General features: G+C 41.3%; 1 protein-coding gene across 1 annotated transcript in view; it reads left to right on the forward strand.

The window, feature by feature from the left end:
• The first annotated feature begins 641 nt into the window (after positions 1–641).
• Positions 642–13,014, forward strand: part of LOC138647487 (cysteine-rich secretory protein LCCL domain-containing 2-like) — a 38,926-nt gene continuing 26,553 nt past the window's right edge. The window contains exons 1-2 of the mRNA XM_069736506.1: positions 642–727; positions 11,011–11,063. Of these exons, the coding sequence (XP_069592607.1) occupies positions 11,012–11,063 (52 nt within the window). The 5' untranslated portion in view covers positions 642–727; position 11,011. The remainder of the gene's footprint in view (positions 728–11,010; positions 11,064–13,014) is intronic.

The raw sequence follows: 13,014 nt of genomic DNA on the forward strand, positions 1-13,014 counted from the left end.
GTCGAATTGCACTTTTTTTGCAATTTCACCGCACTTGGAATTTTTTTCCCGTTTTCCAGTACACGATACGTTAAAGGCAATGGTGCCATTCAAAAGAACAACTTATCCCGCAAAAAAACAAACCCTCACATGGCCATATTGACTGAAAAATAAAAAAAAGTTATGGCTCTGGGAAGAAGGGGGGCAAAAAACAAAAGTCCAAAAAAGAAAATACCTCTGGTTGTGAATGGATTAAAAGATAGCTCAGAAATGCACAAAATATTCATGCACAAACGCATGAGCACGTGCACAGAGTGGCGTAGAGACCGATACATGTTCTGTTAAGCTAGTACACTGCCCTGAGCATGCGTTCATGAAGAAACTGAGTGCTTATGCTTAAGTGTCTCACTTCTTATAAGTGTTTTGAGAGATCTGTGGGAGTCAGAACCTCTACCCCAACCAATCTGTAGGATCTGTAGAAGGGTTTAACAGATTGAAAAAAAATGTAAATGATAGAAGTGCTTCGGAAGCTGTGAAATGTACCTATCATTTGTCATTTGTCCTCCGTGTTGGGCGAGCCAAGAGCATTATTTTCATAAGTAAATAGTTTATTATTAGCACAACACAGTAGGATTTCATAGTAAAATAAAACGTTAAGCTGGGTGGATGACTGTGAGCAAAAGGAATTAAAGCCACTTGTATCAGAAACAATCAACTACCCACCAGGATCGGCTCCATCTACAAACAGGTACTGTGACTGATTGTATAACACAACAGTATAACACAAAAAATGTAACAGCTGTTTCACGCTTTTCCATCAATATTGTAAAGAAAAACAATCCACGCACATATGGTTGAAAATATGTTTTATGGATTTGAATGATTCTTTTTTCATTCATATGAGAACATAAATTTTTAGGCTGTGTGCACACGTTGAAGTTTTGGTGCCTATTTTCCTTGCAGATTTTCTAGATGAAACTGAAGCAATCCTGGTGCCAGCAAAGTGCATGAGAAACCTGAAGTGTATTTTTGACTTGAAGATTTGGTGCAGAAAATAATCTGCAGCATATCAATTCTCCGTGCATTTTTGACCTGCGTTTTTCACCATTGACTTCACTGAAATAAGTACAAAAGGGAAAAACGTACATTTTTTTTCAGCTGTTTTTTTTTCTGCCAAGAGATACAGAAATTTTACTCATTGTGTGCACATAGCCTCAAAGCTATGGACCCCTTTGGGAAATTTTGTTTACCGATTGCATTTTCAGCTATAAATATTTTTGTGTCATTGGCTTTTATTACAGATTTATTACAGATTCTGTACCTTCTCATTTTGCAGGCTGCCTTTATTTGAATATATAGCAGACTGCAGAATTCAATTCACTGGGAAATAGTCTCACAGCTCGATCTTCAGCAGATCCTGTGATCGCCTGAACACTGATCGAAGCTACATTAGGTGATCAGCTTTAAATTTATAATTCAATTCAGAGTCTATTTTTTAGGTCAATATGTTTATGGCAAAACCAAAAAAGTATAATTTACTTATTTTTTAAGTTTTACCGCTCAGCACAATAAAATGGTATTTAAAATATATATTTGTGCCACCATATTCTAAGTCCAAAAAATATATATTCTTATATGTTTCTGTTTTTAGAGTTGTGTGAGGGCTTGTTTGCTGCACAGCGAGTTGACAATTTAATTGGTACACTGTTTAATGGGATTGTCCGGTGAGACCGCTCAGACATACACTGATCAAGAGAACGAGAAACTTTTATCATCATTAGAATGGAACGGCAGTGCCAATGTGCGACTTGTGCTCCATTCATTGGCTATGGGGCAAGCACCATGCTTGGCTTTTTCTGGCAGTGCCATAGAGAATAAATGGTGAGACATTTGGGCATTTGACCTACCATGTCATTTTGTGATAGGGACAAAAGTACCTTGTTGGGGATTATAATTTTTTGATCTACCGATCGGTGCAAGTCCAAGTGGTTGAACACCCACCGATCAGCAAGTTATCAATGGACAAGCCCTTTAAGTCCCAGCAATAAGGCTCTGTTCAAATGTCGGCCTAGACTCTTCATTAGTCTGTTCTGTTTTAGGATTTGTTGCATCAGTTACAGTATACACACAGAAGCAGAGAGTCCTATCGATCAGTACAATGGTTTTAACACATAAAAAAGGCAGAATGCAGAATATTCTACCGTTCAAAAAAATTGCACCACATGGACCGTATATTAATCATTGGGGGCCCCTCTGCTTCAGTTTGCCTAACATTCCCTGATCACTTATTCCTTGTCTTCTTAAAATGGAAAAGCTTTGCGAAATACATTCTACAATGATATCCTTTGTTTCAATCTGAACAGATGTACCTTTTGTTCTCACTACTATCACTATCAGCACGGTATTATGATCAGTAATAGCCTATTTGTGAACGACTCTTAATAACATTTTAACAGATAATACATCTTGTACAAAAACTCCAAGCAATAATAAATAAGGGTATGTGTCCACGGGCCGTATTACATCCGGAATAGCTGCGGATTGAACGCTGCGTGGAGCCGCAGCGTTCAATCCGCAGCGTCCAGATGTTACAGCATAGTGGAGGAGATTTTATGAAATCCCATCTCCACTATGGGTGGTAACACGCACCCGGCGGCCCTGCGTTTCGGGACATGCAGCGCGTCTTTTTTGAACGCAGCATGTCCGTTTACCTTGCGGCGACCCTGCGCCGCCACAAGGTAAAACACAGGGCCCTATGTGTGGGGTGCGATGATTCCGGATGCGTGCAATGAACACATCCGGCATCACCGAGCGTACAGAAGGAGGCGGCGCTATGGGCGGAGCGAGTTCTCCGCTCCGTCCAAAGCGCCGGCCATCCTGAACGTGGACACATACCCTTAGAGTCTGTTTGCTGTCACACGGTCATACAGATTCATACAGCTTCATACAGCTTCTCCGAGGTTAGAGAGGCTTTCCACTATTAAGATAATGAACTATTCTTAGGATAGAGCATCAATATCAGATCAGAGTGGGTCCCGTCATCCAGTACCTGACCGATCATTTGTAGGCAGCTCCATTGGCCGCTGGTTATGAACAGTTTACAGGGCTGAAACAGCACAGTCATGAATTGACTAGAAGCTAATCTTCAGTACCAAAGAATGGCCATTATACAAAGTACAGAGTTGTGCTGTACTGCCCGACACTAAAGGATCTTAAATCCCTCAATGGGGGTGCTGGGTGTCAGTCCCCCACTGTTATCATATTGATAACTAATTCTAAAGGCTCATGCAGGCGACCGTAATAATTGGACAAAAGAAACCACTGAAGCACTAAAGGGAGGAGGACATGACTTTGGGAGGGGTGGACCTTTAACTCCTACAGCTCTGTTTGCATAGCAGTGTAGATTTTAAGCAAGGGTGATGTTGCTTTAAGACAAAGGAGCGCTGCGCAGTATGCCTTTGCCTGGTCTGTTACTGTGAGGGTAGTGGGGGGCTTATAAAGAGGAAGTAACTCTGACTCTCTCCCTTTCTCTCTACGGATGAGCTGGAGAAAACATGTCTGCAGTGTCAGGGAGTATAATACTGGGGTTATCACCTCACATTACAGATGATAGGATCACATTCACCTCAGACACCATGTACTAGTGTAGTATCAGCTCCTACATCATATATGGGATCAATATTACCTCAGAAATTCATGTAGCTGCCATGTTCCCTCGTGTCTGCTATAACTTACCTCACACACTGCAGAGGCAGCTCCTGTGTGACCTCCATGCAGACATGGATGATATACTACTCCACATTCACCTCAGACATTGTGTACTAGTGTAGTATCAGCTCCTACAACATATATGGGATCAATATTACCTCAGAAATTCATGTAGCCACCATGTTACGTCATGTGTCTGCTACAACTTACTTCACATATTGCAGAGGAAGCTCCCGTGTGACCTCCCGGCAGACATGGATGATATATCACACATTATTGCTGTATTATACAGTCTTCATGAGTTTTGGGTGCTGCTGACTATATAATATGGGGAACAAGGGCTATGAGCAGATATTTGCCATGACACAGTGTCTGCCATTACTATGATGGCGCTGGGCAGTCAATTGTACTAGACACTGGTAAGAGGGAAGCAGTCGGGGATGGTATATGTATGATGAGGAGAGGCTGCACTTCATGTCAGTGCAGTGCATACTGACCCTGCTGTGTGCTGATTATCCTCCCCTTATAATCGGACAAGCCATAGATTCTCTCATCAGGCCGATTTGTGTAATCTGCCCGATTTTCCCAAATGACAGAATCTACGGCTGTCTTCACCTAGCCTAAGTTTTCTATGGAGTCCTATCAGGGGCATACATAGAAATCATAAAGTTGCAAAGCAAAAGTTTTAGTCGCCTACCCTCATACACAAACACAGAAAAAAATGTTTGGTGACATCACGGAAGAGTATATTTCACAACTTTGCAGCTCGTACAAAGTAATTTTCCTCCTCTAGAAGACCTCTAGATTCCCCTTTCATTGCCCCCATAAAGTATGATGCCAAGAAAAGTGCCCCTTAAACACAGTATGACACCCCCACAGTACCCTCCACACGCACAGTTTGATGACCCTAGTGTACCACTCGGCAAAGTATGGTGACCCCAACACAGTTCAATGCCCCAACTGTGACCCCAACACAGCCTTCCAATATGATGGCCCCCACACAGAGCTCTAAATACAGTATAATGGCCCGCCACACAGTATAATAACCACCACACACCTCCATGCAGCATGAGGGCCCAAACACAACCCTCAACGCAGTATTATGGCCCCCACTAGCCATACAAACAGTATAGACATTAGTCTTTCACACAGCTCTCTAAACAGAACATTTCTCCACACAGTATAATGCACCCCACTCAAACCTCCACACCGTGTAATGACCCCCCACTAGCCCTCCAAACAGTATAATATCCTCCACATGGTCTTCCAAACAGCATAGTAGCCTCCACATAGCCCTGCACACAGAATAATCTCCCCAAATAGCCCTTCAAACAACATAATAGCCCACCCATAGCCCTACATATTGTACTATGGCCCCCTCATAGCCTTCCATGTAGTATAATGGTCCCTACATACCCTTCAATGTAGTATAATGGCCCCATATAGAGTGCCATGTAGTATAATGTGCCCCACATTGCCTTCCTTATAATATAATAGTCCCCACATAGCTCTTCATATAGTACAATAGCCCCCCACATAAACCTTCTTGTTGTATAATGGTTCCCACTTAGCTTCCATGCTGTATAATGGATCCCAAATAGCCTTCCATGTAGTATAATGGGCCCCACATAGCCCTCCATGTAGTATAATGGGCCCCACATAGCATGCCATGTAGTATAGTGGGTCCCACATAGCCAGCCATGTAATATAATGTGCCCCACAAAGCATTCTTTAAAATATAATAGGCCTCACATAGCCTTCCATATAGTATAATGAGCTGCACAATGGGTCCCACATCGCCTTCTATATAAATTAATAAACACCATGTAGCCCTCCATATAGTATAATGGGCCCCACATAGCCTTACATGTAGTATAATGGGCCCACATAGCCTTCCATGTAATATAATGGGCCCCACATAGCCTTCCATGTAGTATAATGTAGTATAATGGGCCCCCCAATGTACTCATTGATTAATAAATAAATAAAAAACTCACCTCTCCTTGGTCCCCCGCTGCTTCCGTCTCTTCAGCTTGTGTTCTAAAACTCTGCATTGCTCGGCACAGTGAGAAGTGAGAGCTCAGATACAGAGGGAGAATGATAGAAGAGGAGGCTCCCTCTTCCATCATTACTTTTAACTGTATCATCAGTTCAATGTGCAATGCCAAGAGGGGGAGACAACTGCCTACACTGGCATCGGGTTCCCTCAACTCACAAGCCCCACAGTGGCCCCAAATGCCCCTGGGTCCTATGATTTCTGTTTAAACCCCCAGTTGGGTCTTTTCACATGACCCCCTTGAATATCATCCTTTTAATATCTAAAGGAGAATGGAGGATAATCTGAATAGTGCAACAGTGTTCAAATTTACACATTACTATATACTACTCTATCTACTGTATGATGGAAGATATACAGTAATTTCTTCACGTTAATTGCATGAGGATTTACATGGAACATTGACTAATCATCTAAAATCCCATATAGAACAATGAAACGGACAGTGAGGTCAAGCAAAGCTCAACTACACAATTTGCCTAGCACCCTGCTGACTAAATTTGTTTATGAAAATGGGAAGATGTGTCAGTAAATAAGAGCAATCATTTGAAAACACAGCACAATTCTGCCAAACATTTTCATTTTTTATTAAATACCCTAAGAGGGCATGTCATATCAGTGAATTTATACATGCATTACTGTAATGTCCCACAACCTGGGAATAATACAGACAGTATTGCATTGTCGTTAGATTGTACGGTTTCATTGATATGCAATTGGAACGCCAGCCAGGGCTGTGGGGTACTCGTTACCGGGTCCGGTACTTAAAGGGGGATGTCAAGGTGGCGGCGACCCGGTCCGTGGACCTGGGTGCCCATGTTAAAGGGAAAGTCCTTAAGGGGTCTTGAATAAAGTTTGTGTTCGTGACGCCACCTGTAGTATTCGGTCAGCGGGGACCGACGCTGCTTAAAGGGGTCCTCTGGGGTGATGTTATAGCAGCTAGATGGTATAACTTCCCACAGGTGAAGTAGGTCCCCAGTGCTCCCAGTATGTAGGTAAAGATGGTTAGTGGTGCAGTAAAGAACGGGTTTGCAGTCTCTTTACCTGGTTTACTGGAGACTTCAGGTATCTACAGTCCAGGGCACCAGTGTTATGACCTGGTGGTTAGGAGCACCTGGCACGACCTGATAGTTAAACTCACACAGGACAAGCTCTGGGATGTGGGAGCTCTGCTGACTGCAGGCCCTAATCCTATCACAACAACTAGAAATAGCTGTGGAGCGTTCCTTGGCAACTTGGAGCTTCAACTCCTTCCATAAGTTTTCTCTGGGATTAAGGTCTGGAGACTGGCTAGGCCACTCCATGACCTTAATGTGCTTCTTTTTGAGCCACTCCTTTGTTGCCTTGGCTCTATGTTTTGGGTCATTGTCTTGCTAGAAGACCCAGCCACGACCCATTTCTAATGTATTTGCGGAGGGAAGGAGTTTATCACTCAGGATTTTATGGTGCATGACTCCATCCCTTCTCCATGGATGCGGTGAAGTAGTCCTGTGCCCTTAGCAAAGAAACACCCCCCAAAACATAATGTTTCCACCTCCATGCTTGACAATGGGGACCGTGTTCTTTGGGTCATAGGCAGCATTTCTCTTCCTCCAAACACGGTGAGTTGAGCTAATGCCAAATACCTCAATTTTTGGCTCATTTGACCACAGCACCTTCTCCCAATCACTCACAGAATCATCCAGGTGTTCATTGGCAAACTTGAGATGGGCCGGCACATGTGCCTTCTTGAGCAGGGGGACCTTGCGGGCACTTCAGGATTTTAAACCTTTACGGCATAATGTGTTACCAATGGTTCTCTTGGTGACTGTGGTCCCAACTGCCTTGAGATCATTAGCAAGTTCCCCCATGTAATTTTAGGCTGATCTCTCACCTTCCTCAAGATCAAGGATACCTCAAGAGGTGAGATTTTGCTTGATGCCCCAGATCGATGTCGACTGACAGTCATTTTGTATTTTTTCCATTTTCTTACTATTACACCAACAGTTGTCTCCTTCTCACCCAGCGTCTTACTTATGGTTTTGTAGCCCACTCCATCTTTGTGCAGGTCTTTGATCTTGTCCCTGACATCCTTATAAAGCTCTTCAGTCTTGCCCATGTTGAAGAGGATAGAGTTTGACTGATTAATTGAGCCTATGCACAGGAGTCTTTAAAAACGGTGACTATGCAAGACAACTGTCTTTAATGCAGGTAATGAGTTGATTAGGAGCGTCTAACTGGTCTGTAGGAGCCAGAACTCTTAATGGTTGGTAGGGATCAAAAATACTTATTTCTCACTGCAAAATGCAAATAAATGTATATAATTTATACAATGTGATTTTCTGGATTTTATTGTTGCTATTCTATCTCTCAATGTTAAAATTAACCTACCCTTAAAATTATAGACTGCTCATGTCTTTGTCAGTGGGCAAACTTACAAAATCAGCAAGGGATCAAATAATTATTTCCTTCACTGTATTGTTTGCCTAAAATACAAAGGAAATTTGTCATCTTTAACTTTAGGCCTTTGAGAGATCATTTCATCTTCAGCTTGCTTAACTGTTCACAATAACAGTAATTTTGAACAGGGGTCCCCAAACTTTTACATGCCACAGTATAAAAGTAAAATATCAGCTGTGAACAGGAAAAAAAGAAGCCACATGTTATCCCGGTATGATACATGTTGCATGTGCAATTATCTTACAATAGAACTTAGTTTTTTAAGCTACCTCTATTCAGGAAGACCACATGAGGTGTTACATTAATAATAAGGGTGCAAAAAACCTGCCTGTGAGAGCCCTAACATATATTTTACTGTCACATATCAGAGCTACTAGAGCTAAGAAATCTAAAGAATACAGCCTACTGTTAAGGTACCTTCACACTGAGCAACTTTAGAACGATAACGATAGCGATCCGTGACGTTGCAGCGTCCTGGATGGCGATATTGTTGTGTTTGACACGCAGCAGCGATCAGGATCCTGCTGTGACATCGCTGGTCGGAGCTAGAAGGCCAGAACTTTATTTTGTCGCTGGATCACCCGCTGACATCGCTGAATCGGCGTTTGTGACGCCGATCCAGCGATGTGTTCACTTGTAACCAGGGTAAACATCGGGTTACTAAGCGCAGGGCAGCGCTTAGTAACCCGATATTTACCCTGGTTACCATTGTAAATGTAAAAAAAAAAAACACTACATACTTACATTCCGGTGTCTGTCGCGTCCCCCGGCGTCAGCTTCCCTGCAGTGTGTCAGCGCCGGCCGGCCGTAAAGCAGAGCACAGCGGTGATGTCACCGCTCTGCTTTACGGCGCTTACTCAGTGCAGGGAAGCTGATGCCGGGGGACGCGACAGAAGGTTTTTGCTTTGTAGTCTAACAGCAGCATGATGTAGGGACAGAGATCATGATTACAGTGATTTGTCACTTACTTTACTGGGAGAGAAGTTGTGACAGAATCAGTTTTTCAGCTCATTTCCACTAAAAAGATGGTGTAATTTATGCCACTATATAAATAATGTGATTTACTAGGTAGTTGAACATCAGATATGTCACAATGGAGTTCCATGCCCGTGATTAGCAGTTTGCAGAAGTGACTTCCTTCATGTGTATTTTCAACATATTTCGAAAGTACAAATGACTTCACAGTAAGATGTAGAGTAAGCACTCCGCACATGAACAGTCGGATGATCGGTCTAACTCAGTCTTGAGGTTTGCCAAACTCGAGGTCTCCATTATAGAAGTAGACTCCTGGACTTCTCGTTTCTTTTTTAATTGCGCCCAACAATAATGGTCATCATCTGTTCCTTCCTATTTTGATACTAATCAGCCATGAGACAACGGCCGTTTATGAGGGGTCTTCCAAATGCTGTGCTCTGATATTTATTCGGAAGTTCCTCTTGTCTGTTCCATTAGATGCAATTCATGACCAAAATGGATCCATTTTCTAACTGATGCAGAGGGGCGTCAATGATTATTATGGGATCTGTTTAGTTTCTGTTTGTTGTCAATTTTTTAGAATAAAAAATTGTTCTTCACGCTACGCTTTTTCTTCCATTATAAAGGGACCACAAACCAATGGGGCCTCTCTGTATCCATTTTCATTACTTAGCAAATGGATCCGTTTTGGGCATAAATTCTGTTTTTCTGTTCCTAAAATGAAACAAACAGAACCCCCATCATACATACGTGAGCACAGCCTTACAGATCACTGTTCTCCTGCCAATTATGAATTGTCTTTATTCATTACGTATGACATCACAGTGTTTGATATCCATGTTCTCTGATATTCTCGGTGCTTTGTTCATTATTCGTGTGCTATGAGATCACAGTGGGAAATAAACCTTTGCTATGAATTCAGTGCTTTTGTTATTCATGTGCTGTGACACCATTGTGTTTGTTATTCCTGTTGTATTATTTTGTACTCTCACCATTTACACTGTACTGACATCACAGGGATTATTATTTACATGCTGTGACACCGCTGTGTGCATTATTGAGGCACTGCGACTTCAATATTTACATCACCTCTGTACTAGAACAATACAGGATTCATATATTGTGTGCATTATTTCTGCATTCTAATATATGGTGGCCATTATTACTGTTCTGTGAGCTGCAGTCTGGTCATATTATCCATATTAATTTTATAAATTATACCTTCGCAGACATATTACTGTGTGCATTGTCACAGAATGAAAAGAAGAATTAGCCATCGGGAAAATACTAGTACTCTAAAATACATTTAAAAGGAATTCGTCGGTTGATTCATCCTGAACGAATAACGGGCAGCATGAATCAGAGCCTGGCTGCCCAATTGCAGACAGGTATAAATTTTTTCCGAAATGCACTGTAAATTCAGATAAAATATAGTTTGAAGGACCAGAGTCAGAGAAAAAACGAATTTGGCTTCTCCCTCCGTCGCTGCAGGCAATTGACAGGTCTCTCGTTTGGAAGACTAGTCTCGTCTCCAGCTATTGTCCCCAGTCAGATAGATGCTCTATCTACATTTCAGAGAAAGACATACATGCCTGCAATCATGCAGCCAGGATCTGAGTCACGCTGCCTACGGTTTGGGGAGCAGGAAGTAGGTCCCGGGTTCACAGACTTGAAACTATAGGTTTTGCTTCTGTTTCTGCCATAATTTCATAAAAAATGTGCACATTGTGAAAATGATTTTAATGAAGATCCATCAATCCTTTCACCAACACATATTATATTCCAAGTTGTGTCATGCCATATTTCGGATTCTCAACCTCTGAAGTAACTTCTAACTTCTTTTCCTATTACAGGATGCAGCTATTACCTTCAGTTTTCATTGCTGCTGCAATTATCAGAAATGCAGGTATAAACATTTACATTACATATGCATTGGTAATCTTTGCTTTCAGTATTTGATAACAAATCCCTAAAAAATTCCAACCTATCTATATTCTTATGGAGTGTTTTAGAATTTTGCCTTTGCATTTTTTTACCACAGCGCACAATGTGAAATGGGATTGAATTACAAGCTTTTATTAATGCCAACACGTTTCGGTCCAGTGTATTGTACTTAATCCCTTCAGGACTGGAGGTATTTTCGTTTTTGCGTTTTCGTTTTTTGCTCCCCTTCTTCACAGAGCCATAACTTTTTTTTATTTTTTGGTCAATATGGCCATGTGAGGTATTGTTTTTTTTGTGAGACGATTTGTACTATTGAACGACACAATTGGTTTTAACATATCTGGTACTGGAAAATGGGGAAAAAAAATTCAAGTGCGGTGAAATTGCAAAAAAAAAGTGCAATTCCACAGTTGTTTTTTTTTTTAACATGTTCCCTAAATGCTAAAACTGACCTCCCATTATGATTCTTCAGGTCATTTTCGAGTTCATAGACACCAAACATGTCTAGGTTCTTTTTTATTTAAGCAGTAAAGAAACAATCCAAACTTTGGTAAAGAAAAAGCTATATATATGTTGCCATTTTCCGAGACCTGTAGTGTCTCCATTTTTCATGATCTGGGGCTGGGTGAGGGCTTATTTTTTTATTGATACTATTTTGGTGTAGATACTTTCTTTTCATTGCCTGTTATTACATTTTATTGCAATGTAGCGGCGACCCAAAAAAATGTAATTCTGACGCTTTGAATTTTTTTCTCATTACGCCGTTTATCGATGGGGTTTATTTTTTTTTTTATTGATAGATCGGGAGATTCTGAACGCGGTGATACCAAATATGTGTATATTTTATATTTTATTTTGAATGGGGCGAATGGGAGGTGATTTGAACTTTTATATTTTTTTATTTTTTTTAAATATTTTTAAAAACATTTTTTTTTACTTTTTGCGTGCTTCAATAGTCTCCATGGGAGACTAGAAGCTTCAGATGTCTGATCGCCTCTGCTACACACAGGCGATGATCAGATCCGCAATCCAGCTGTGACAACTATAGAGGTCTGCTGGATACCTCTGGTTGTCATGCTGACCCATTGGTGACCCGCGATCATGTGACAAGGTCACCGATGGACGGGATTAGTGATGCGCTTTTGATAAGCGCGAGTTAACTGCCGCTTTCAGAAATTAACAGCAGCATTTAACTAGTTAACAGCTGCAAGTGGATAACGATTCCACCCACAGCTGTTGCGGGCACATATCAGCTGTATATATCAGCTGTCATGTGCCTGAAAAAACGAGGAGTCCAACATCGCATACTATTACGCCCGATGTCGGAAAGGGGTTAAAAAAGTTTATATAACTTCCTGATCAGGTACAAAGCAGCATACTAATGAAAAAATTGCAACTAAGGGTGGATTCACCCCATGTTAACCACATCCATTTTCCATTTTTGCACATTTGTTGTTTCGTCCTCTTCTTCCAAGTGCCCAAAACTTTTTCAATGACACCATTCTTTTTACCATATAATGTACTGAAAAACAGGGGAAATCCAACTGTTTTGAAATGGTAAAAAAAAAGTACAAATTCTGCCATTGTTTTTACGAGTTTGGTTTCATTGTGCAGCTAAAGTGACCTAGGACCATGACTCTACATATTAGCATAACTATGGTGATACCAAACTTGGCTTGTGTTGCATATTTTTGAGAAAGATCCAGAATATTTCCATTTTTCTGTTGATAGAGCTGTATGAGAACTTGTTCGTGGGAAGCTGACATTTTGGGGTTCAAGTATTTTAGGGTATAACAGAGTGATGGAGGAGTATAAATATTTTAGGATATAACAGTGAATGGAAAGGTATTTAGGGGGTACAACTATTCTGGGGTATAACACAGCCGGCATTTGTCATGTGTAGAGCCGGATCA

This window comes from Ranitomeya imitator, chromosome 8 (assembly GCF_032444005.1).
Source record: "Ranitomeya imitator isolate aRanImi1 chromosome 8, aRanImi1.pri, whole genome shotgun sequence".
In the NCBI taxonomy this organism is placed as follows: Eukaryota; Metazoa; Chordata; class Amphibia; order Anura; family Dendrobatidae; genus Ranitomeya; species Ranitomeya imitator.